Consider the following 27,565-nt stretch of genomic DNA (forward strand, 5'->3'; position numbering starts at 1 on the left):
TATAACTTTAGAAATAAAATATACCCAGCCACCAGATAGTAATCCCTATGTTTCCCATTCTGAAATACACAAAATGTGACATTTCATAATTAGTCTATAAGAATGTTTTGTCATCTAGGAAATCCAAATGTACTTTATATGGAGTGAGGTAGTGTGGTCTCCAGAGTAACTGAGCAGGCCTAAACTCCAATCCAACTTTCTAGATATTCTCTCAAATTTTTTTGTACATTTAAAATTTACAGACACCATCATAAGTTGGTCAACTGTTATGGGACATTTGGTTCACAGATAACAACAGATATCTTCTAATTGTCTTAATTACAATCCAGTCCACTTTCCCCGAATGTGACCTACAGAATAAGACTTTTCAGCGGGTTTGTACTTACATGAGCAACATGACAGGTGCCACATGTTGAGCAGGATCTGCTTTCCCTTCTGGAGCACCTGAGATCACCCCCAGTTTTTGGTAGGGTTCATGTTGCTCAGTCTTTAGTTTTCTATGTTGTGTTTTGTATGCCTTGGGCTGTTTTCTGCTCTTTGGTCGGGTTGTTGTCTCTTTGACACATTCCCCATTTCCATTCTCAATTTTATTTGTTGTTTGCCTTTTGGTTTTTTTCCTCTTTTTGCCATGGCATTGTCAGTTTATATTCGACTTATGAGTTTGAATGTCCCATAAGTATCTTTCGGCTCTATTATGTTACATAAGCTTGGTTTCAGTAGTATATCAAACATAAATAAAATCAAGGCATATGATTTTTAATAAATTTATTGCCAAGACAACTGTTTACATGCATAAAGCACCGTGTTGTATTTTGAGACATGATGCAACAACAATAAGTCTTTCAATATTTTCAACTCTTTCACAAATTCAGATAATTTTGGTGAACAAGCTTCAGTTTTGAAATTACCAAATTTAATAAAATATATATTTCTAGCAAGTCTATGGTAACCATGGTAACAGTTGATCTTATTATTTAGGATAAGTTGTAAGCACTAAGGGAATGGATTATTGAGTAAGTACGATTATGCATCTTATGTTTTATCGAGTTTTATATATAAATAAAATACCAACATATTTATTATGAAGTAAATATAAAAATATCAATACTTCAAAACATGATTTTAACCATACATAGTCCCCCTTTTAATGAATAGACTTACTCATACATAATTTATTTAAGGTGGTACCCAACACTACAGGGAGATAACTCTGTAAAAATCAGCTAAACGTTTTAATTACATTGTATTGTTAAGGAAATATTAAGCTTCTCAATGATCAAAATTGGTGTTTGTCAAACTGCTATATAACCAATGAAATTTTTCTGATAAAGTGGTTGGTTCAAATTTTTTGAAATTTTTATATTTTTGTCAAAGGGTCAAAATAAACATTTGGTCAAAATTTTATGAAAATTAAACGAGCCAAATTAATATTAGTCTGGTGTTGGGTACCACCTTAAGGAAAAACATTTCAAAATCTTGTAAGCAAGGGTCACATTTAACTCTATCCTTCTCTTCTGTGGCAGGGATTTTTAATCAGAGAGCAGCTATATAAGAGTACAAAAACCTGAGTACCTTCATCTTTGATTTTATAAAGCATACTTTTCTGTTTAATAAAAAAAGTAACTAAACCAATGAATGATCTTAATGTTTCAACAGTGTATGCAAGACTTAATATCCCTTGCTACATTTTCTTTAATTTCAAACATGCTGAACATATGAAGATATCACCCAAAAATGGAACTGAATGCTTGACAAAAATGTACATACTGTTTATTTCCATAACATGAGATCTTTGTATTTTCATTTTTGAAAAAAAAAATAAAAAAATAAAAAAAATATGAAAAATCAGATTTTTTTTCAATGTGAAGACTTTCTTTTCTATAATTTTTAATACTGGAAAGTTTGATACAATTACAAAACGAAGATTACAAAAAAAAGCTACATTTATGTATAAATAATTAAGCTTTTGCATAGTCAACCTCATATCTACAAATGTCATTTTAATATACAAATACACAAACTCAAATCATATATCTACATTTTTTTAATTGCACTAAAAATCATCAGGGTTTATCTCCCCTTTATCAACAAATATTTCATTTCATATTTGGCCTCTCAACTTGGTTCAGAGGATTATAAATATGACATTTTTAATTTCAGATAATTATAGTTTGAATATCAAATACATATTTAAAATAATTCACATCAGCAGTTTAAAATTATTAAAAATTTGAAGAATTAGAAATTGAAAATAAATAAAGAGAAGAATTTGATAAATTAGAAATGATATCTTTTCATTTTGATTTACAGCTATAAACAAGACAGCTATAACATACTACATGTATCAACTATCAATGTTTTTTGTTGTTGAAACATTTACGTAATCTGGCATAGAAAAATATCATGCATTTCATATATTTAATTTTAACTTTCATTTGCTGTAGTTGTTTTGTATAATAAACTCGGCTTTATACTTTTCATATTTCATGATTACATAATAATCTTAAATTGATTTAATCAGTATTATAAATACACATATATTCTTTATTTCCCATTAATATTTCCAATTCAAAAATAGCAGTACAATAAAAACATACAAAAACAAAACAGAAAATCATATTTAACAAAAATTTTGTTCATGTGCTTTTTATCATATAAAACTTGGCAAAAATCTCGCTTGACTAGAGCAAGTCTCAAACTCACTCACAAATGATCACTTATTCTTAACTAAGTTACGAGTATCTAAAATTCATGATTTGACAAAAAATGCATTTTTTATGTTTACAAATTAACTACTTGAGCACTAAGGAAAAAAAGGAGGATATTCATTATGAAAATGAAAATTTTTACAAAGGTGGGTTCTATTAATAAAGTTTAATCACATAAAACTAAAGAAATATTTTCTATGTAATTTTGACCTTCATTTCATGAAAAAATTTGTTTTAAAACATAATCATGATTTATTTCAAAGCTTAAATTCTTAAGCCTATATATATATAACTTGTTTTTATACAGATGATATAAACACAAATTGTATTCATTTATCATTATTAATGAAGGTGAAAAGTTGAGAGGAAGATAAATATCAATTACTTCCCTTACTTCAATTACATAGTTATCTCCCTTTACAAATGACACATGATAACAAAATGAAGGCAAATTAAGCAATATAACTATCACTAAGCACTATTGTTCCTCACTGGATTCACCAGCGACCCATTTTTTCTTGTACTGTTGACGACCAAATCCCTCATCATAGTTTCCTTTCCTGGCAAATAATTGTTTGAAATGATTCGTGCAGAATATGACTCCTTCATTCATTGAGAACGTTTTTGCCCTGTTAGAAAAAAAATAGATAAAATACAAAGATCTTAAATAATTATTAGCTTATGAAGAGTAGTTTAATAAGTTCATAAGATGCATGCATAATATTTTCTCTTTCTATCCATCAAGCTTTGATAAAGTTAAAGCCAACATAAACTGTATTTTGTTAATTTCTTTTACTCCACAGTTTCACGATTCCAAACATTCGTATGTATTTCAGGAATGGCTTTTGAAACTCTATTCCTTAATTACCATACATATCCCTCCTAAAATTAAACAAAAATGCAGGCTATCCCCTTACAACACTAGAGAATATATACCTACCCCAAAACCACAACTCTTATTTCATGAAATGATGGGAAGATTGTATATTCATTCATTTGAAAGGGTTTAGTCACTTTTAATTTTAATTTTTGTGTGTCATCTAATTGTGCAGTTTTCTTGTACTAATAAGTTTTAGTCTCTTGATAAATGTTTTTTCTTTGTAAGATAAAGTTTGAACACTTTTTAAGTGAAACTTACATAAATATCCATACTTTAGTGTTCTATTTTGTTATCGCACAGAGGCAGTGGAACCCAAAATGTGTATCTAACAGAATTATCAAAACAACAGTATTGCCAATGGTTTAATAATGTGTCCCTGTATATTAACAGTGTCTGGGAAATATATGAGACCTCATATTGGTGTTGCTACACTATGATTTGTGTAGCAAGAGATGTCTTTCTTGAAAGTAACTTAAAGAGTCTCTGTCGGAAAATTGTGTAATTCTCACTTTCCCTTTAGGCATGAGGGACCTACTCCTGCTAAATTAAATGTGAAGTTTTTAATTTAATCTGAATAATTTACATTTGAATAAATTTTTGTACCAAAATATCTCCTTTCAAACGGAGAAACATCACATGCAACAAACACATAAAAATCTTTAAAAAATTCTCATTCTACAAGGATTAGTATTAACATTTGATTTGAAATTGTCCATGCAACCATGCTTTTCTGTATAATTTAATTGTGGTGTCGTCCATCTTCTTTCTGCGATTAAGCCTACAAATTGCATACAATAAACTGGTCTCCCATAAAAATCTGGGAACAGTCAAGTCAATGTACTTATGTCCCCATGTATAAAATATGATAAATATATACAAATAATGGGAGGTAATAAAGATTATCTTACGTTAGTACACATTTACAATGGGAACATTTAAAACAGGCTCTGTGGTAGATGTGTTTATTCATTTCCAATTTTTCCACTGCATACACGGTTTTCTGGCATGCGGCACACTTCTCAAGCTGAACAGGTACAAAGGACCCTTTTTTTGGCTGTGCAAAAACAAAATTTAGTAAATAAAACAAGCAAAATCATTTTAAGCCATGCATGATTAATTAACATTTTTCTCTCTCAAAAATCTACTTTAATATGATAAGATAATACTGCACTGCAAACTTGATATAAATATCTTATGGTTGCTGCTGATTCTTTAGTTGATTTTTTTCATCAATTTAAGATTTTTTATCACTGAATGTGACTGCTGTTTCAAATATTTGCCAAAAAAGATCTTAAAAACAGGTTAAATGCTTTTCCTCTATATTGTTTTATATTTTTAAATTTGGTCTATTATCTAATTTAAGAGTTGTTTGCAGTTGCAGTATCAAAACCAGCCTACCATGCAGAAAATGAATTAATTTTCAAAATAATCTTTATCAGCATTCTACCAAACCAAAATGCAAATGATGTATTTGTTCTCAACAACCTTCCAATAATTTAACTACTTTTTAATCTTATATATGCATTTCTATGTTCAAAATAAATAACAAAAATGATAAAACTAATTTATAAATAAGATTATATATTTATATTGATAAAATTCTATCAAAAAATGATGTAATTTGAAATTACTTCCCCTGGACTGTTTCTTTCACAGGGGAGATAATTTCATATTTGTTTTCAATTTTATTGAGCAAAACCCCTTCAATATTTCATGTAAACAGTTTTCTTTTGTTTTTCCAAATTTAGATATAAATTCATACAAAATAGCCTGCAGTTTACAATCCAAATAACACGAAATTTGTCTGACTGTTGATGTAAAAATTTGAATCTTCGAATCATTTGATGTTAAAGCCACAGTTATATCAGAATGAAGGGGTCCAGCAACGTGCAAAGACAACAAAATATGCTTTTCTAAATACACAACAGAAATGAAGCTAGAAACTAAAATATATGATTGTATTTAACTAAAGAAATAACTAAGAAAGCAACTGCTCCAATTCATGCTGGTTTATTGGTCTGCTGTGTACAGGTCTGTTGCCATAGCTCCAGCCTTCACCTTTAACAATACATCATGCACATGCCTAAGTAATATACATCAATGGAATGGATTCCATCAATTCAATGTGAATAGACGATTTAAATTATGACTGAACTTTCTACAGCCAAAGTGGATTTGTTATTTTTACCTGTCGAAAGTGGACCACTTCTCAAACTGAACAGTGAATTTAAGCCTTAGTTTTTTTTTATATAAGAACATTGTATTCAAAAGCTGTCAATGATTGAAATTGGATAAGAGTGGGCAAAACTTCATGAAGGCTCTGGATTAAAGGCAGATTTACTATGCTACATCTATGGTTAAGGCATACATATAGAATTTTTCAATTTCCCACTTCATGTATGTCTAATTTTTGCCCCCCTTCTCTTTCACAAACATGGATACACATCAGAGGTCCCATATGCCTTTCCTATAGATTGGACATGTCATTTATTTTCTTTCATTACAAGATTATGAGAATTGAACAACTGTTCATTGTAAATTTAAATACAGTATTTTCAAATGATTTCTTAAAACTTAAATTCAAGATGGCACAACATGGGCTGCCCACAATGTGGGCAAAATCTACACCAGTAGTAGTGTTAATATGAAATAATTCATTTAGTCATTGAGTGCTGCCAGTAGACCAATCTGCATTGCAATGAAAATTTCTTTTTCAACATATATGGAAATGAACATGTCTGCTTCATTTTAATTTTGGCAATATCCTGATGCAGACATTATACACATGTCAGATATATAATTCTACTTGTCATTTAACAGACAATATCCCTGACATGAAAGTGTGGGTGTATTTTATTTTTTTCCATTAAAAAAACAAAATTAAAACTATTGTCATGACCTTACAGAATCAAGCAATTTTTCACTTTTGAACAGTCTTGATCAAAAGTGAGCTTTGGATTGGTCATTGTCATCTTTTAAAAGCCATTGAAAAGAGACAATTGAATTGGATATTAACAAGAAGATAGAATGAATTTCGTTGTAAAAGGGAAAAATTCAATGATCTCAAATTAATGATTTCCCAGCACTTTATGATCAATATTTCCCTCTGTCCGATCAATATTTTGTAAGTATTTCAAGCAGTAGAGGAAATATCTGAAATACAATGACATCTTGTGACAATATCATGCAAATTCCACTTAATGAATATACTCTACAACTCAGGTGAACTTTGCCTTTTCCACTTGCCAACCATGGGACTGGGCATAAAATGGACAAAAATAATAAAAAGTCAAAAATATGGGCAAAAGTTTTAGAAATTAAAAAAAAAGTGCAAAAATTATATATACATGTATATCGAAATCAAAAAAATTAGCAAGTTATAGAAAGTCCCCCATGCCTAACCTTTAAATTGGACATGCCGTTTCTTTTCATTCACCAAAAGAAATGACCCTATTGTACATTAAAATCAAGTTAGCTTTTGAAATCACTATTTTAAAGACATTTTAGGTTAAATTTCTGTTGATAGATGTGGCCCATGGTCAGTACACAGTGAGCAGATGTAATTGACAAAATCAAGATGAGCTGTAGTATAATTAATGAAAGTTCAAATATACAGTATTCCTAGGTTAAATTGTACATTCACAAGGTTAAATTGTAAAAATTCACAAAGTTAAATTGTTCAAATTCACAAGGTTAAATTGTACAAATTCACAGGGCTAAACTGTACATATTCACAGGGTTAAATTGTACAAATTCACACTAATGTATAGTTAGAGAAAATGAAATGAAATGATGCGATACAAACATGATAAATAAATCCATGTATTTTTAAGGTTGATACCCAAACACGTTTGAAATAATCAAATAATTCAATCAAAACTTTAACTTGCCAATTGCACAATTTTGGGGGACTGAGAGCTTTGTTAATTCAGCTTGCACTGTAAATATATCAAACTTTCGTCAGCCAAAATTTAAAAAGATGCCAAATATATATATATATGTAAAACCAGAACAAGTATTTCTGAACTTTCATTAAAAACAAAAAAACATGGTTACATGTGAAGAGTTATACAACAAAAGCTATAAAAACTAAAAGAAAGTTATTAATAATAACACGGGTGACACACTTACACTCTCTGTACTGCTTTCAAACATCTACAATGCAAAACTCTGTAGTTAGTGGTCAAGGGGAGGCAACCCACTCAAGAACAGAGGAGATAATTCACACATTTAAAAAAAAATATTAAACAATTCTTTTTGGGTGAAATAAATAGAAATGCTGAGGTTATTTTAGAAATTTTATTTACAATCCCCTCCTTCACTATTATTTGATTGATGTACAGAGCTTTCATAGTCAAGTTCGAACAATTGCTGATAATTCTTGTTTAGTTCTCAGTTATATTAAAAGAGAGGGGAAAAATACCAAACGATAGGGATTTTCCAATTCATAAGTCGAAAATAAATTAACAACGCCATTAATTTTATCAGTGTATATAATTGATTGTTCACAACTTTCCTTTGACCATGATATAATTTTACACTGAAATTTTGATTAGAATAGGCAGTGATAATTTCCACTGAATAGATCAAACCAGTAAACAATGGTAAACCATCCAGCATATTTGAAAACTGTGTATACAAGATTGAAAACAACATTCTGAATTCAAAATCTTTTCTCTGCTAGACATAACTGACAACTAAGCAAAAATCCAATATGACTAAAAAGAGGTTAGGGGTACAAGTAAAACAAACAGCAATCAAAAAACACAAAAACTCCTTTTGGAAAATGAAAACCACAGGAGAATGTTGATGATTATTAATACATGTATATACCATAGATACACTACAATATAAGAAGAAGCCATCTTAAATATCAGACTTTGGTGAAAATTGAAACCTATACACAAGTGACAAGATAAACATCAATAAAGGTAATTTTACCACTGGAATTTCCTTATGTAATAAACACTTCAACAAATACACAACAGTAAAACATGTGTGTGTAACCCAAAACTAATCATGAAATGGGTGTGCTTATCTCATGATTAACGTCTGATGTTTTCAGTACACACTCAGAAATCAAAACATTCTAAAGTAATTTACGAAGTCATGTTTTACCACATAAACCAAAGTTATGTACATTTTTGTACCTGATGAGCAATCCAGATTTATAATGGACATTCTACCTTGTTGACATAGGAGTCAGGGAATGGTTTCAATTTAATGAAATGAAACATTTCTTTCAATTTACATTTCACTATGATCAATTTTCATGCCATTGTGAATAGACATATTTGTAATTGTGACAAATTTAAATCATTACCATCAATATTTAAATGGCATAAATATTTACGCCTCCCAAAAATAGATCCTATCTTTTAACACTTAGCACTTTTGAAATAGTTAACCTTTTAAATCTAGAAGGAATTTTGGATTAAATCTGTTATTATATTAATTGCTGACTCATCAAATTTTAAGAGGATTCTGCAACCTACAGTGGGTTTAAAAATAATATTTTCATTTACTGATTAAAGATCAACACATTGAGTACTCTTGACTACTGGCTCTTTTATACATAAGCTTGAAAAAGTTTAGTCTAAGTGTCTGACAGAAGATAGATACCCCTCCCCCTTTACAAAAAAAAATCATAGTTTGTATCTTAATTTAAGATCCTTGGCAGAGAAGTGATTGGAATATATACTGCCTATTGTTTTGAACTGCAAGAGCTTCAGAGGTGACCCAAAAGATTCTAAACCCTAATAAATAAACATTAACTTTGCCCTCTTTTTAAATAATAACATGTGTTTCCTTCATATCACTATCCTCGTTAAATTAAATTTCAAGATCCTCCTAGAAACTAAACCTTTTCAGAGTTTTTGAAGGTTATCAAAAAAGTAATTTTGTTTTTGTTTTTAAATAACTGTCAGTCAAGAATTAGGAATGTCTTTTATGCAATAGACCAAGGTCATCCACCATGATTTACATTCCTCTGTCCTAACAAAAGTATCAGGTGTGTAATTAAGACAGGTGTGTATTTGATTTGTACCTGAACAGGTAGAACACCTGCATGTATGTTGTCAAAACTTTCATCACTCAGTACAGGAATTCAATAAGAGGTCAAACATTGCTCTGTCTGCCTTTTTCATGTTTTTGCTGGATATATGTTGTTTGAAAGAGGGTCTTAACAAGTATCCTCACAGATAAAATATTTGAAATTAAAACTGGTGTTGGGGCTGAAACTTGCTATGCATTTCTTAAAAAAAGTTAGGTTTTAATCAAATTATAATTTATTTAGACTTTCCTGTGCCATTCAGTAAGAAAAGAAAATAACGAAAATATAACCAGAAATATAGATCAACTGGACAACAACCCAACAATATCAAATACTCATAATCTTATCAGAGATATATTCAAACCTTCACATGATGACATTCTAGATCCTCTAAGAAGGTTATTTAATCATTTTGCAAATAGATTGTGGTTTTCCATTAATGCATCTCATTTGCATGTATAAATGGTTAAATGATGAAGAAAAATTTTAAATATATTCTTGAATGGATTTAAATTAATTTGTAAAACATGTAAAAAATTGCTTTGAACCATCAATATAATGGGAAATTAAATTCTACATTAAAGTTTAAAGTACCACTTGCTCTTGGCTTTATATGGGAAATTTCGAATAATTCTGTAAAGTAAGTAACAGACATTTTGGTTTAGACACAAATGTGTGAGAAAATTATAATTTTACATTGCATATTCTATAAAAAAAAAAAAGTAGCCATGATGAGGAATGTTCTCAGAGGTATATTAGATAAAGAATTATCTGTAAAAAGATTTTATCAGTTTAAAGTTTGCACTGCACAGATGTTGAGGCACTCATAAAAATCCATGAGCTCATAAATTTCAATAACTTTATAGATTTTTTCATGAAATCAATTTTTTAAAGGTTTGGAGAGTATCAAAAGTGAAAAATCAATGCACAGTTTAAAATTCTGATAATTTCCCTCAATATAAGGTTTCAAGATGATCTGCATTTTTAAAAAGTTAAATTTCATCAACTATATAATATTTTTGATGACAAAAGATAAAAGAATATGGCTTTTACTTAACTTAAACTTACAAATGTAGGTCCGGGATATACGTCCGATTGATTTTTATTTTCACTTAGGTAGCCAAAGAAGGATACCTGGTATATCATGTACATATATGGAGGCGAAAAAACAAAATAGAAAACCAAAAATAAAATAGGTATTTAAAGGGGTAACAGTTTCCACCCAATTAGCCGTGAAAGGCTATATGGCGGCAAAGAAACAAGAGAAGACCAAAAATAAACACGATAAGTCAAGGGGAAGGGTTGGACACAAAGAGGAATGCATTTTAACTATCACAAGAATGTATAACAAGTTAGGTATAATTAGAAATTAACCTGAACACTCAAGTCATCATCAATAAGACTAATCTTAGAGAATAATATTATTGGAGTGGTGTTTTTCTAACCTCCTCTGTTGATAGATAATAAACCTCGACACAGCCCACCAATGAGACTTATCTTAAATAATAATATTGAAAGGATTTTATTCTGGCCAAATTGGCTTGATAAATTTGTTTTAAGACAATCCCTGTGGCCAAAATTTCAGAGACAATGAGCTTACATGTTAAAACTGTGAAAAAATGTTTTGATTGCAAAGATTTGAGTATTCATTAGAAAAGTTAATTACAAGAACAATTTTGTAGCAGTGGACATCTGCTTTTGACAAAAAGAAGTAATGATTAAAAATCTCACATTTTTCAAAGGTTTTAACATTATCAAATCTTTCAGTTTCAGACATGATAAATTTTGTCACAAAAGTGGCATTTTTGATAAATATGTATTGCCTGAACTTAAAATTAAAAGCTTTTTCAATTTGTCCCTACAGCCATCCATATATTTTTTGTTTTTGTTTATTCTGTCAGACAGATTTACCTCACATTTGAGATTAATCAGATGATATGACATATCATGCATGAACAGTCTGTCTGTCTAGTCCTGACATAGTTCATTCAGATTTAAATTAGAAAAAATATGTGTAATAAGAATTAAACAAGAGAGAGCACATGTCTGGCCTACTTTACTGATTTATAATGATTGAATTTTATGTCAAAATGGTGTAACTACAGTATCAGAAAACTAAGTAGCATAAATGAAGATCCACCATTTTTCTGTTATTTCACGGATGGACCCCCTCCCCTTTTTTGTTTATTCAAATGTAAACCTCTTCCAGTTTTTGCTTCCAATGTTTTTCTTTTTCATGCCTTTATCCCCCAAAATCTTTGATTTAAAATAAAACTACAGAAAATGTCAAATTTCAAATCGTCCCAGGTTTTCACGTCATATATTTATACTAGAAATGATCCGAGTTTCCTACAACAGGAAACCTCAAATAAAGCAGGTCATAATTTCCGCTATCCCTCCCCTCTAAATGACTGATCCAGATTTGGATCAATTTATTCCTTACAGATAAGCCCATTCTAATCACAATCAATCATCAATCTATCTAAGGATGGCTGGAAACCTTATGTCTATTGATTCAGAGTATTGCACATCTGAACTAATCTTTGTTATTATGAATCAGCTGATATCTCAGCAATAAAGGATTTACCCTCAGGACAATGAACTTCGAGCCGTGTTGTCAATATTCCATTATATTCAAATGTGAAATCAATACCTTCATGGAATCCTGTCTCATGTTTTGAATATAAACAAAGCTTTATATAAACAGGTCAAGGTTTGATGACAAATACTGGAAACAGCTGAGAAGCTTCATCACAAATGACCTAATCTTTCATGAATTTTATCTTCTTACATAAGTCTAACTGTGGGTTCGTTAACAGATGATTATTGAGTTCCATATGTGTTTTTGCAAAACATTTTGCATTCTCAAGGTTTCAAAAAAGTATAACAATAAAAACAATGTACCGTCTATGAAAGCATTAGGTCAACGGGATGCAATGTACCAGTAAGGATGTACATGTATGCACAAGCTTCCTACAGGACTCTGATTTGCATAATAGATCATCTATGTATACACTGTCGTTGACTAAAATATGACTTGAATACAAAGACCCTCCTAACCCAATGATATTAACAAAGCAACCCATCCTCTATTAGGCCATTTTTCTTTCTTTTTGATTCAATAATTCTCTTGTAAATACTTGCATAATTAATACATGTATTTCATGACAACTGACCTTCTCAATCTCCTATTGGGACCTAGCTAACCCACTTTTATTTACATGTGAATAAATAATTAATTAGTTCTTGACCAGTGTCTTATTGACAAGGCCACATAAAACAATAAAATAATTAGCTCTCAAAGAGATAGCTGTCCATAAAATGTTTGTATTGTTAACAATTATCTTGCAGTTTATGTCCAAATGTCAAAGGCAATATACATTTATTACTACTTAATTATGGTATAAAAATGACATAATTCATGTATTATGAAAATATCATGATACATTTCTTTAAAAGGTTCTATATTTACTTTGGTTTTTTACATATTTTCACATTAATGTAAATTTCCCATCTGTTTTCATTCACTTTACCATACAAAACTTTAAATTCAAATTTAAATTTTTTAACAATAAAAAAATTCAATTTATGAAATCATTTAAGGTTTTGAAAATGTCATAAGCAGACTAAATTCAGACAAATGTCCACCAAGGGTCAGACAAACCTGTACACGCTTTTGAATGGCACTCATCCTGCACAAAAACACAACACACTGTGAACTCCTTGAATGAACTCTTTTGACTCTGACATAAAACTACACAGCTAAAGAAATGTGATCACTATACAAGAGGCACCTCTAAGGGAAATCAATTAGACCAAGTAATCCATCATGAGATTTTCCCTCACAATGTCAATCACTTTGAAGTGAATCATATTGAGCCAGACCCATTTTTAAAATGAATTCTATAACATAATTGTCTGGTCTGTTTCAAAATTGTATAATTCATTTCCTGTCATTGTAAAACACTGGTAATCAATTGTTTTGAAATGTACATTGATTATTGTTACGGGGATCCCTAAGGGTAAACATTTAAAATGAGTCAGACCATTTTGAATACATTACAATCAATTAGGGTATTTAATGGGTGGCTGATCCTTATGTTCATTCATGCAAATGTTACCAAAACTAAAACTTATTTAAATATTATATAGGTCTTAAGTTGACGCCCACACACTAAATTGCTGGATAAAGTTGTTACAACTATCTTAAAAATACTTATGTAAATCTTTTACTTTAATGATATCATTTATAATTCATTATATGCAGAACCTGATGTCACGTAATTACATATTTAATAACAACCAATAAATTGAGCTCAGTATCATTAGGTTTACAAGCCCACGTTTTCTTCGCAATCTGCAGAACCAGGGAGGGGGCTCTTGAAATTTAAATTATGTTAGAAAGAGGACTTCAATTTATTTCTTTAAGGATGGGTTGTGGAAAAAAAAACAGTCCTACTTTTGTCTTCCCTCCAAATACAAGAAAACGACTGGTCCCTAAGGAATCATATCAAAGAGTTCCAAAGTAGATAGGGATTCATGTTTCTTTCCTGAAATCAACTGGTACACATTTTTGTCTAGGGACCAGCTGAAGCCCGCCTCTGGATGCGGGATTTTCTCGCTGTGTTGAAGACCCATTTTTTGTGGCTTTGGGCTGTTTTCTGCTCTTTGGTTGGGTTGTTGTCTCTTTGACACATTCCCCATTTCCATTCTCAATTTTATGGCATTAACATTTAAATAATTTACAAGTACCCTGATGAAAAATTCAGGAAGGAAGTCATTATTTAATTTCATAATTAGGGACAAAGAAACTAATTTTCTATTATACTTCAGAGTATAAAATACATTTGTAAACGTGAAGAATGAAATGAATATTATTCCTTCCCTATTGAAAGCCTACCATTTTCTGATTTTAATAATTCTCTATTCCACTTATCTCATATACTTTTCAAATATTTTATTTGATTCTGTATCAGTTAATTGATTTCAATTGAACATAGAAGGATGATATGATTGAATATTGGTGTTAAAAACCACTTTCAGCTGACTTGCCTATACATCTTGGTGACCAGTTTTTATTGGCAGAGGAAGGCTAAGTACCTGGAGAGAACCACCAACTCGGGCATTTCTAGTAAATTAAGATAGGAGTCGATGGCACCTTGCCACAAGCAGCAGGATTCAAACTCACAACCAGGCTAGTGAACACTGAAGATGAACCACTCTGCCCAGAGACCCCCATTAATGTACAATAGCAACTAAAGAAATAATTGTGTTTCCCTAACATACTCTCTTTTCTTTAACCAATGTAATTTTCTTCATGGAAATTGTAAAAATAAAAATTATTGAACAAAATTTTTATCCACAATCTAATTACAACCCTTTTTATTCAATAAACCTATTTTGTTCTAAACCACATTTCTGACACACATTGACTATTTTACAAATCTTACAAGAATATGCATTGAACTATCGAAAATAAGTGTATATATGTATATTTCTATAAAACAGCGAAAGATGTGAGAAAGCATAATATGTTCGATGACAAAAATTTGTTGAAACAAAATACGAATAGAAATGGCAAAATACTAATGTTGACATGTATTGCAAAAACTTTGCAGAAAGAACAACAAAGCTATGATCAATGAAAACATACAACACATACAAATCCAACATCTTAAGCTTAATGAAAGTCAGATCTCCTTCTAACAAAAGATCACTCAAAACTGAAACCAAGAGCCTTATATATCAGGAAATAAGAAGTAGAAGACTGATATGATGACAAAAAGTATATTTTAAGAGGACATTATCCCTTTTTTCTTTCCTCAACATCAAACTGTAATATTTGAATTATCTCCCTTGAAGCATTTTAGAACACTGAATTTATCTCCCTTTTTTGATTACTTTTTTCTATCCATAACTTATGAACAGAAATGTTGCCTTTTTTAAACAGTTAGTATAAACATGATTACAGTTAGTAGAGTGAAGTCTACAGATAATGAAACTAAGAACTAAGAGTATCAAGATGCAAGCATAAACAATGTGAAAGATTAGTAAAGTGTTGACTAGAGCAACTGAGAATTTTAAATTGAGTTTCATCTTGCTGGAAGTTCAGCAAATTAAGAAGAGGATTTAAAATATTAAGTGACATAGGCGGCAACTGAAATGTATAAGATGAGCCTGTCAGAATATGTATTTTTGTACTTACTGGCAAGCTAACTTTGTATATATATATTCCCTATTCTCAGAAGCATATTCAAATTATTTAGCTTTGGCAAAAACTATCCATTTTTTTTATTTTGTCGATAATCTGAAGTTTATGCCTAAAATTTGCTAGAATTTGTTTTTCTATAAATAGCTTGAATTTTCCAAAGTGTCTTATTTATTAATACATGTACAAAAAATCCCAGTAACAATCCTTGAAACTAAATTTTTTTCCAGCGCCAACATCTATAAAAATTTTCAGTCTGATCAAACTACTCCATAAGCTTCTGTACAATTTTTTCTGTAATAATCTCTTCCAAATTTTTATTTATCAAACAGAAAAGTAAAAAAAAATCCTATTACCCCAGTACTGACAATTCTTATCAAACAGGTGTCATGTAATACTCATATTCTGACAAGCTCATGCTAGAAGATAAACAAGTCTTTCGCAGTGAGTATTTTTCTGTAACAAACCTTGGTACTGGTCTCAACAGGAGAACTACCGCTGTCACTAGAGTCCTACAAATGACAAATGTGCATGCCGTAATGTAAAGGGGAGACAATCAAAACTCAAGTACACACGACAAACACTGACACATCTATAAATACCAATGATTGACCAAATGCATGATAATGCACCAACGATTCAAACAATGCATGTTAAAAACAAGCAAATAATTTGCATGCACTGAATGCTCAAAGTCATATTTTTCTTTTGACTAGCTAATTTTAGCAGCTAATGCAATTAAGCAATCTTAGTAGCTATTTAATTGTGTCTGCTTCAACCACAAAAAAAATCCTAGTATATTCATCTGTATCTGATTAAAAGATAATTACTTTTTTTTATCAAACTTTAAAACGACTTTGATTTCTTAAAATTTTAAGTAGCATTAGAAAAAAAAAGATAAATATTTTAAGAATCTGTAAACCGTTTTTAAAAATAAAAACTAAAATAACAAACCATTGTACAAAGAGTTTCCGACTGTAATAAAACGACCAGGAAATCTTAGTCCTCAAGATTAAAATGACTAATTTGCTTCTTATTTCCTGTTGAAATCTACATACAACTTAAGCCAGGGTTAAAATGTTAAACTTTTTACTCCAATTAACAATCAAAGGTGTTGGGTGTAACATTTTACAAAACTGTGTAGTTAAAAAGAAATTAGGACATCTGATACTACCGGTTGGTGAAGATAGGGAAGTGGGCTTTCTGATTTACATAAAAAGAAGAGTTTGAACTTTATCTGCTAATCTTTTCAGCTGTCAACCAAAATCTATGTGTTCTGTAAGCTCTGCCTATTTAGTTATCCCTGAAATATATCTTCATCTTTCTTTTTGTAATGTTTTGTCAACATATGGTGTTCAAAATCTAAGATTTTAACAATGAATTTTCAAACATTAAAAATACCTAACTTAATGCATGTGTAAAGTAACATGAACTTTCCTCAGACTTTGAAAATATCATTCATGTCAAACAACCTTAATTTTCATTTTTGTCTCATAACTTAATTTTCATTTCAGTCCCATAACTTAATTTCACCTTGTAAATGTTTAAGGAAGTTTTAAGTCTATTGTCAACTGTTTAAATAAAAAAATATATGTCAACAATTCAGGTGTGGGATATTTAGGATATTTAGGATATTAAGGATATTGAAATCATGTCATGAGAAATGTAAACAAACAAAACTTCTAGGAAACTGCTGAAATACAAAATATTCAGTAATCTGGAATTTATTTACAGACAGACACACCTCCCTCTTCTGAATAGAAGAACTCCAATCTATTCCTGAAAATTTGAAGAAAAAAAAAATGAAAAAGAATTCAGTTATAATTCAGCAACAAAAAATAATGAGTCTTTACCATGCTACAACATAAAACATGCGTTTAAAAAATCATATCTATAAAAAAAATTGAACTGCAAACTCTTAAAATTTTCTTTTTGCAACAATTTTTCTAAATCTGTATTGTAATACTGCAGTTACTTCCCTTTGACTGAAACCATATTCTTAGTCATTTTTTTGTTTGTTTTTTCTGTTTTTTCATGTTTTATTAACATACACATCACTACATTAAATCTAAAACAAGAATTTTGTGACTGATATTAAATTAAGGACTTAAAAATTTTTGTTTGCATAAACAAAATCTTAAAAACGTTTGCATTTCCAATATTTACAACAAATCTAAATTGACCATAGAAAGTTTATTACATTTATGAATAGAACGAAAACATTCAAAGAACATTTAGATTTCTATCAAGAAAGCTTCTGACATATGATTGAGTGGTATCTAAATATTTTGTAAAAAAATTCCCTATTCATACCTCTATCAAGAAACTGCATGTTTAATTAAACAATGTGATAAACTTTCTACAGAAAATCCCATACTACTGTTTCATTGCCAATAATGTTGACTTACCTTTCTTGATACTGGTTTAGGAGTTGCTCCTGCTTTCTTGGCTTGCTCTTGAATAGCTTTAAACTTCTCTACCATAGATTTGGCTGCATCTTTTTCCGGCATACTCTCAGGGGCATCACTTTCTCCTTCTCTTGCCACACCATATAAATGAGTTGGATGACTTTCAAACACACTTGGCCTTCCTTGCTCCTGATATTGCCCAGGTAAGTCACCAGGCTGCACACTACTATTAATACCAGCGGGGGATTTTGGAGACATTGGGAAATCTCTTGGTGGAGTGAATTCTTTGTGTTTTGGCGATGGCGTATTTTTTCCACTATTCGTTTCGAGCTGTTTCCATTTAGAAACCATATTCCTAGCATAGCCTTCTTCTGGGAATTCAACATCTCCGGCAGATGCTTCACCTTCTCGAGAGACATCGTCTCTTAGTTTTGGAGTGCTTTCTAGAATGCCGCTCTCAGCTTGCCTGACCTCAACTTGTAAAGATGGCGTTGGAGTATTTTCAAATACACCTCCTTTATCTGGAGGTGGTGTAAATTCTTTCTTCCCCCTAGTAGCAGGAGAAGTTTGTATTTTTCCATACTGTTTAAATTTACTAGCAAGGTTTTTAGCCATACCACGCTCCGGTAGCTCCTCTTCCTTAAATTCCATCCCGTCTGAGCCTTTGACTATATCACCACGCTGTGTTGGTGTACTCTCTAGAACTCCTGCTACTGTTCTACCATCAACATCATCCCTTGGTGGGGTTACTTCTTTATATCTGGGTTTAGGGGTAGAAGATGGTGAAGGCGTCTTAGATGATTCTATTTCACGAAATTTGGCAGCAATATTTCTGGCTGCGCCCTTTTCTGGCAAAATCTCTTCCACTTGCATATCAGATTTAACAATTTCTTCTTTGTCTTCAGGACGACTCTCAAAAATTCCACTTTCAGATTTTCCTTCGTATTGGGGAAGAACTGATCTTGGTTCACTGACATATTCCACTTTTCCAGTTTTATCTGGAGTTAACTCCCTTTTCCTTTCTGACACATGTGGTGTTCCTGCTTTATCACTAATCTCTTTGAAGTGGGATGCTAAATTTTTTGCTGTTCCTTTTTCAGGTAAAGCTTCTTCACTCTGCATGCCTGAACGAATAATATCTGGGAGATCCTCTTGGGGTTGGCTCTCAAAAATACCAGACTCCATTTTTCCTTCGTATTTTTCCATGACAGATCGAGGCTCACTAACGTATTCATATTTAGTGTTACGATCTGGTGTCAGTTCCCGTCTCTGTTGATTTGACTCCCCTGATTGAGTTCCAATCTGTTTAAACCTTTCCAATATATTTTTTGCATATCCCTTTTCAGGTAGGGCCTCTTCTTGGGCATCATATGAGTGAACCACACCTTCCTCCATCACAGGTTGATTCTCGAAAACACCTCCCTCTACTTTCTGTGGTTCAATTTCAATTCCTTTTTTTGGTTCGCTTACATATTCAACTTTTCCTGCAACTCTAGTCTCAGGTGGGGTAGACTCCCTCTTGTATGATTTAGTTGTAGTCTCAATCTGTTTAAATTTTTGCAATATATTCTGAGCAGATCCAACTTCTGGTAATTCGGCTCCAATATCTTTGTCACTTTCCCGTACCACGTCTGGATTTCTGACTGGTTCGTTTTCATATTCCCCACCTTCGGCATCGGCTATTTCCTCATGGACTGATTTCTTCCTTTCTCTAATAATTTCATCAGATTGGTTTGATTCTAATTTATTCCTAATTGAAGACATCTGATCGAAACTGATCTGTAAAGATAAACAAAAATTTTCTGAACCTTTTTCCTCTAATATCATAAATTGTAAATTCAGATATTATTGCATGCATTAATTATTTCGAATTTTGAAGAATGGACTAAAATTTGAGTTTAATTGTTGCAATTTCAGGAAAATCTACATACAGATATACATAAAAGATATCAAAATGCAAGTTCTTATTATTGCGTTACTCGCCTAATCACATTATTGGTATTAATAAAAACCTGGCAATAATTTCTGAATTTTCCGTAATTTTAAATTCAGACTGAACTTATGGCCCTATGTTTTTCTAGACAATCTGCCCACTGAATTATATGACCACAAGTATCAACTTATTCATAATTCGCTAACATAATTAAAACTAGTTCATCAGTTCCACTGCTGAACAGAGGTTACGGATTGCAAAAGTAGGATTGTCTAAATTTTTAATGAAATAAGTACTAAAAAAAATACAATGCTTCGCTGAGTGCAGCTGTATACGACCACAGATGTCCAACCCTGAAAAGTTGGGGCCAAAATGGACACAATATTCATTCTTGATACAGGTCTGAATTTGGATTGTAATTAAATTTTTGACACACAATAGGTTTCTGACACAGAACAACTGTAGTCAAAGAACTTCAAATTGGTTATATGATTTGAATTTATATTCAATTTTTTTGCGTTTGTGCAATACACTATGCTGTTGAATATTAACCCCAAAAAAAAAATATTTGAAGAAATTTTCTTTTAATTTCTGAAATCTGAAATGAGAAAAATTGTCCCCCTCCAATTTTTTTCACCTCCCCCCTTTCCCTTATTCCAAAAAATAATTCTTTCAATCAAGTTATGGTAAATATCTCAGACAATCATCATTTCTTAATACATAATTTACAAGCAGTGTAAGGGAGGTAATCAAACATTGTTATTTAAATTGATTTGGATTTTGATTTTGATTACCTCCCTTACACTGCTTTTAAATTGTCTCAATTGTCCTTTAACCAGAAAAGCCCTTGTTTTTCCCTTTTTTTGCCCCTAATTCCTAAATGGTTTTAGCCATAACCCCCCAAAGTCAATCCTAACCATCCCTTTGTAGTATGGAAACTTGTGGTATAATTTCAGAGAGATTCATACACTTTAACACAAGTTATTGTCTGGAAACTACAAAAATGCTTATTTGGGCCCTTTTTTGGCCCCTAATTCCTAAATAGTTGGGACCATAACCCCCAAAATCAATCCCAACCTTCCTTTAGTGGTTATAAACCTTGTGTTAAAATTTTATTGATTTCTATTTACTTATACTAAAGTTATTATCCGGAAACCATCTGTCTTCGGACGACGCTGACGACGACGACGCCAACGTGATACCAATATACGACCAAAAAATTTTTAATTTTTGCGGTCGTATAAAAAATCTTTCTGTAAGGCCACACTAAAATATATGTGAGTTGACTGAATACCTGTGAAAAAGACCCTTTAAAGTCCTACGAAAAGAGTTCCTAGTTATTATAGAGTTATGAAAATTATTGAACCAATGCATGAATATATACTAAACTTAGTTCTACATGTCTATTTTTTACATTTATTAAGAACCTACAACTTACAATCAAGAAAAAAATAAATTTTAATCGATGATCGTTGAATACCTTGACTGGTAATTAACTTTAGAGTTTAGGTTGCTAAGCTAACCGATCGCTATCTTGATAAACAATCAACACAGAATTATAGATAATGTAAAATATAAGTTAGATGAGAAAATTACAGTACAGGAAGACAATAATTCAATAGCAGTACTTTTCTGAAGATTTTGATAAAATAAAAGACTTTTTTTTTTAAAGAAAGTTGATAAGAAAGTCTATCTATACCTTTTTTATAGTAAAACTTAACCATTCAAGTATATAAAGCAAATTCACCTTTTTTTATTTAATTTGAAGTACAAGGATCAGAAAAAAGGAACAGAGGACACAAATAGATTTTTATTTTTGGCCTTGTGTTTAGCACATATAGAAAATTACCATATCATCATCTAAGTATGATACCCCACACAGTGGTATCCATAGGGACCGATAAACTGTAGTCAGAAAAATAATATTGGAAATCAAAGCTTAGTCATATGAATTATTCAAATCTAAAAGAATAGGTTTCACCTATGTAAAACCTGATTCTCAATAACCTTAATGTCTGTTTGAAAAAGATTGAATTCAGGAGCTGCTCAATACATTTCTGTGACAATGGTGACCACTAGATAAGTTCTGCAATATTTCATTACAAGCCACGGCCTCTCTGTATTATTCCTTTCCTGATGAGCATATTCTTGGAACAGTCTTAATACATTTCTTATACGGTATGGGTTTTGCTCATTGTTGAAGGTCTTATAGCGACCTAAAGTGCCTTACATCTAAATCATTTGGTCTCTAGTAGATAGTTGTTTCATAGGCAATCATACTACATCTTTATATTGTTGAAACATGATTAACATCTAGCAAAGATTAAGGTGTTAAATGCCACCTTCAGCACTAATGGCTATATCGTGGATGTCAATTTTGATTGGTGGAGGAAGGCAGAGTGCATGGAGAGAACCACTACCTTCTGCAGGAAAACTGACAATTCTAGTCAATTAAGATTGTAGTTGAACGCACCTGCCATGTGTGGTGTTCGAAATCACAACCTCATTATTGACAGGATAGTGATACAGTAAATGAACTTACTTAGACCACTCAGTCACAGAGGCCCCATAAATTCAAAGAATCCTGCCACCAAACCTGTGCAAGACAATTGTGAATTTTTTCTCTGTGTTGAAGGTCACACGATAAACAACAATAAAAGAACTCATCCTTTGTTTTTGTTTAGGTGAATTGCATATAGGGAGGGATATTGTGTCACAAATTTATACACCATATCGTTTCTTATTCATTGAAATTTTTTGCTGACATTAGAACTTTTCTTTCAGTCCTTATCTAAAGAATGGAACTTGTGTATTATCAACTAATGATACTATGTAGCTTTAATTAAATCAGTAATATAATCAGTAGATTTTTATTATGGTATCCCACACAATCAGAAAATCCTCATTACTGCATTTTCATTATTTATCAATGGAAGAGAAGAGAAGCACTAAGGTCAACAAGGGAGATAACTGCAAACATTCTTTATTGTTTTACATGCCCAGTGGAATTGCTTAGGAATGTTTGTACAAGAAGTGTGTAAACTTGATAGAAACACAAAATCAAAACTTGATACACAAAGTCTAAGCATCTTGGAAATGGATGGATGGAATCACAAGAATGGATATAACTATGTGTCTCAGTCAGCATAGGGCAATAAACTGCTTCGCTGAGCGCAGCTAGATACGCCCGCAGAGGTCCAACCCTGAACAGTTGGGGCAAAAATGGACACAATATTCAAGCTTGATTCAGGTCTGAATTTGGATTGTATCAAATATTTGACATATTATAGGTTTCTGAATAAATGTAGTCAAAGAACTTGAAATTGGTTATATGAATTGAATTTATATTCAATTAAAGATTTCTTGCTGTTGTACAATACTTAGTAAATATGTTGTCAGACTATAAACAAATAAAGTTCAATTAATTCTCAATGTCATATTAGAAATTTATGAAAATAATAAAATGCTTCTCTGAGCGCAGCCTGATACGACCGCAGAGATCGAACCCTGAACAGTTGGGGTAAATTTGGACACAATATTCAAGCTTGATACTGTCTGAATTTGGATTGTGATCAAGTTTATGACATAATATAGGTTTCTGACACAAAATAAATGTGGTCAAAGATCTTACAAATCTATTGTGAAATACTATGCAATTGCAGATTTCTTCTTGAAACTTTTCAAAATTTGAAATTTGAAAAATTTTGAAAAAAAAATATGAACCCCTTAAAAAAATTGGAAAAAAATCCCCTCCCCAAACTTTTTGAATTCCCCCTTGGAGCAATTACCCCCAAACTCAATCCCAGCCTTTCCTTTGTAGTATGGAACCTTGTAGTACAATTTCAGAGAGATCCATACACTTAAACACAAGTTATTGTCTGGAAACTAGAAAAATGCTTGTTTTTGGCCCCTAATTCCTACGTTTGGAGCAATTACCCCCTAACTCAATCCCAGCCTTCCCTTTGTGATATAAAACCTTGTGGTACAATGTCAGAGAGATCCATACACTAACACACAAGTTTTTGTCTGGAAACTATAAAAGTGCTTGTTTTGGGCCCTTTTTGGCCCTTAATTCCTAAACTGTAGGCACCATAACCCCCAAAATGAATCCAAACCTTCTACTTGTGGTATTAAACATTGTGGTACAATTTCAGATCAATCAAGATACTTATACACAAGTTATTATCCTGAAACTAGAAAAATACTTCTTTTGGGCCCCTTTTGGGCCCCTAATTCCTAAACGGTTAGGACCACCATCCCCACAATCAATCCCAACCCTCCTTTTGTGGTATTGAACCTTCTTGAAAAATTTCATAGAGATCCATTCACTTAAACAAAAGAAATTATCCGGAAACCAAATGTGTCTTCGGACGACGACACAGACGACGACATCATACCATTATACGATCCCAAAATTTTTTTTGCGGTTCTATAAAAAGGGAGCATACATCAATAGATATAAACAATTCACCAAAGTTTCATGAGAATTGGTGACAGCATTTTTGAGTTATTGTCCAAAAACTGGAAAATCACCCCTTTTTTTAATGAATAAAACCCCATAACCCAGAAATGTAAAATGTAAAATTTATAAAATTCTAAAGGGAGCTTACATCAATACATACAAACAATTCACTCAAGTTTCATAAGAATTGCTGAAAGCATTTTCGAGTTTTTGTCCAAAAACTGGAAAATCCCCCCTTTTTTATGAATAAAACCCTGTAACTTGGAGCGTAAAATCTAAAATTTATAAAAATGGAAAGGGAGCTCATGTCAATAGACCTAAACAATTCACCACAATTTCTTGCAAGTTGGTGAAAGCATTCTTGACTTATTGTCCGAAAACTGGAAAATCCCCCTTTTTTTAATGAATAAAACCCCACAACTCGGATACGTAAAATCTAAATTTTATGAAAAAAAAAGGGAGCTCATGTAAATAGATATAAACAATTCACCAAAGTTTTATGCAAATTGGTTAAAGCATTTTTGAGTTAATCTCCGACATGTTGACGACGGACAGTGGTATACCATAATACGTCCCGTAAACGGGCGTATAAAAAGTAATAAACCACTGTGCATGGTTATGGAAAGTCTTAATCATGTTTTCTATGTTGAAAGAGCTAAAAAAAAGCGCCTCAATATACTTTGATTTGGTGTTCAAAGTCTCTACATTATCCTTACCTCTTCATTTTTATCTGTCTCTCTGAATGCACCTTCATCAAATCCATTCTCTAGAACACCACTGTAAAATAAATGTAATGTTTGTAACACACAAGGACAGATAGATGTGTCCTGAGCTATATATAACTATATATACTGTGGATTAGTTATTATTCGTTGGATACTAATTTTCGTGGAATCGACGGTACAGAGGAAGAACAAATTCAAATGTTCAACGAATTATAATTGTTCTAAAGGAATATATGCAGACTTTGGAAAATATACACAAAAATGCAAGTTTTCCTTATACCATGAAAATTGGTACCCACAAAAATAAATAAAATCATAGTAGTAAATATTGAATATTATTAATGATTTGGAAGTTTTGTAATTCTCAAATAAGCCTTGACTATATCATAACTCCAATTTGAAAGTTTGAGACCATTTGGGGGGGGGGGGGGGGGGGGGGGGGAATGAATCTGGAAGCTAGTGCCCCTCTAAATCCTATCAGCAATACTGACAGAAAGTTATCTCTTTAAATTTCAATCCTTAAGCTATTTCTAAAAACAAAAGATTTTGGTTACAAACTTTGAATTTCAGACAAAGAGCCTATGATGCTAAAATACTTTCTTGATTTACACTATATAATGTCATAACTGTGGATAGATGTTTTTCAGTCTTTACCAAATTTCATTGATTGAAGAAAAACTGAATAATTGTGGATATTTTTTTTTTTTTTTTTTTTTTTTTTACATATTTCAGCATAGAAGCCTATTGGAAATTGGAAAGAGTTTTAAAATTAATGCTTCACCTATATGCTTAGAATCCTGAAAAAATTGAATCTCATTAGTAATAATGAATCCACACTTTTTAAAATTATGATTAAGTACTACACTGAAACATAGCTGGCATCATAAAGAAGGCTTTATACATATACTACATTGTATCAATGGCTCTTCATCATAAAGATAAATGCAGTCTCGACAAACTGACTGCACAAAATGTTGCATGATTGCAATACCATGTATGTTTTTGACTCTGCACTTGTGGAACTTTAAGTGCAGATACTACATGAACTTTTAACTTTTTTTTTTCTAATGAGGAACATACAATAAAGTTTGCAAAGTCATCGTTTAATTAAGTGCAATAACAGAAAAAAATCTAATTTTTGTGTTACTGTGGATGAACTTATCATTATTTGTGGATTTGGTGCAAATTGGTTAACCACAATTTTAAATGATCCATGAAATACACATTTTCTGAAGAATTTAGGCTGAATAATCTGTCTCTTGTGTGTTTATATTTGTCATTTCATATTTCCTTTTTATTATTTGGATTTTTTTTTTTTTTTTTTTGTCCATGTGGACAAAAAAAAAAATCCAAATGATAAAAAGGAAATATGAAATGACAAATATAATCACACAAGGGATAGATTATTCAGTCTAGAAAGAATTGTATACAGACTTTGGCAAACCCTCAAAACTAAATATCCACAAATTTGTTTTTCCTCAATCCACTAAAAATTGGTATCGACGAAAATAAACTTACATGTACCCACATGATTATATCAAGTGGGTGTGATAGTCAAAGCTAAGGTAAAAATCTCAGCTGTTTTAACTGGTGTTTCTCAGCTTAATGTAGGAAAAGTATTGGTTTGTTTTAGATTGACAGTGATGTATGTCATTGAAGTTTTTTTATCTTCTTGCAAGGTGTGTTTGCTTTTGCAGTATATTGATATGGTATGACTCATCACAATATCAATGTAAATTGTTTTTTGAATCAACTAGATCACAATATATAAAAAAAAGTTCTACACCCATGAGGTGCATGGCTGCCTTTAAGAAAAAAATTTTTTGGTGGCCATATTGAACAGTAGATGAGCACAAACAAAAAAGCTCCATTGAAAAAAACACACATTTCCTGTCAAGCCTGGCATATTTTTTGGTTTCAGAGATAAGATATACATACAGGAATCTATATAAAAATAGTGAAATGTGGTATGATTGCAATTGAGACAATTATCCATTGATAAATGGGGAATATGTCCTTGGGACACAGATGATGCCCCCGCTTTCATATAACGTTATAAATGAGTAACTCAAGAACGGAAAAAGTGACGCTACTCAAATTCATACTTGATCTGAGTTTTGTGGTGTATAAGTTTCAAAATATTTGGTTGAGGCAAACTTTAGTGAGAGAACGTAAACGAAAAATTCAGC

The 27,565-nt window shown here is 31.4% G+C and overlaps 1 protein-coding gene across 18 annotated transcripts in view; it reads right to left on the reverse strand.

The window, feature by feature from the left end:
* Positions 1-750: 750 nt before the first annotated feature.
* Positions 751-27,565, reverse strand: part of LOC127704472 (titin homolog) — a 125,025-nt gene continuing 98,210 nt past the window's right edge. For 11 of the 18 annotated variants that reach the window (XM_052208562.1, XM_052208559.1, XM_052208560.1 and 8 more), the window contains 6 exons: positions 25,368-25,428; positions 18,257-20,035; positions 16,316-16,360; positions 7,720-7,743; positions 4,497-4,642; positions 751-3,337 (listed from right to left, as the gene is read on the reverse strand). In XM_052208562.1, coding sequence (XP_052064522.1) covers positions 3,187-3,337; positions 4,497-4,642; positions 7,720-7,743; positions 16,316-16,360; positions 18,257-20,035; positions 25,368-25,428 — 2,206 coding nt within the window. In that variant the 3' untranslated portion in view covers positions 751-3,186. The remainder of the gene's footprint in view (positions 3,338-4,496; positions 4,643-7,719; positions 7,744-16,315; positions 16,361-18,256; positions 20,036-25,367; positions 25,429-27,565) is intronic. The other 7 variants (XM_052208566.1, XM_052208564.1, XM_052208572.1 and 4 more) reach the window with 7 other exon arrangements.

Source organism: Mytilus californianus, unplaced genomic scaffold, assembly GCF_021869535.1.
Source record: "Mytilus californianus isolate M0D057914Y unplaced genomic scaffold, xbMytCali1.0.p SCAF_6, whole genome shotgun sequence".
NCBI classification, from domain to species: domain Eukaryota; kingdom Metazoa; phylum Mollusca; class Bivalvia; order Mytilida; family Mytilidae; genus Mytilus; species Mytilus californianus.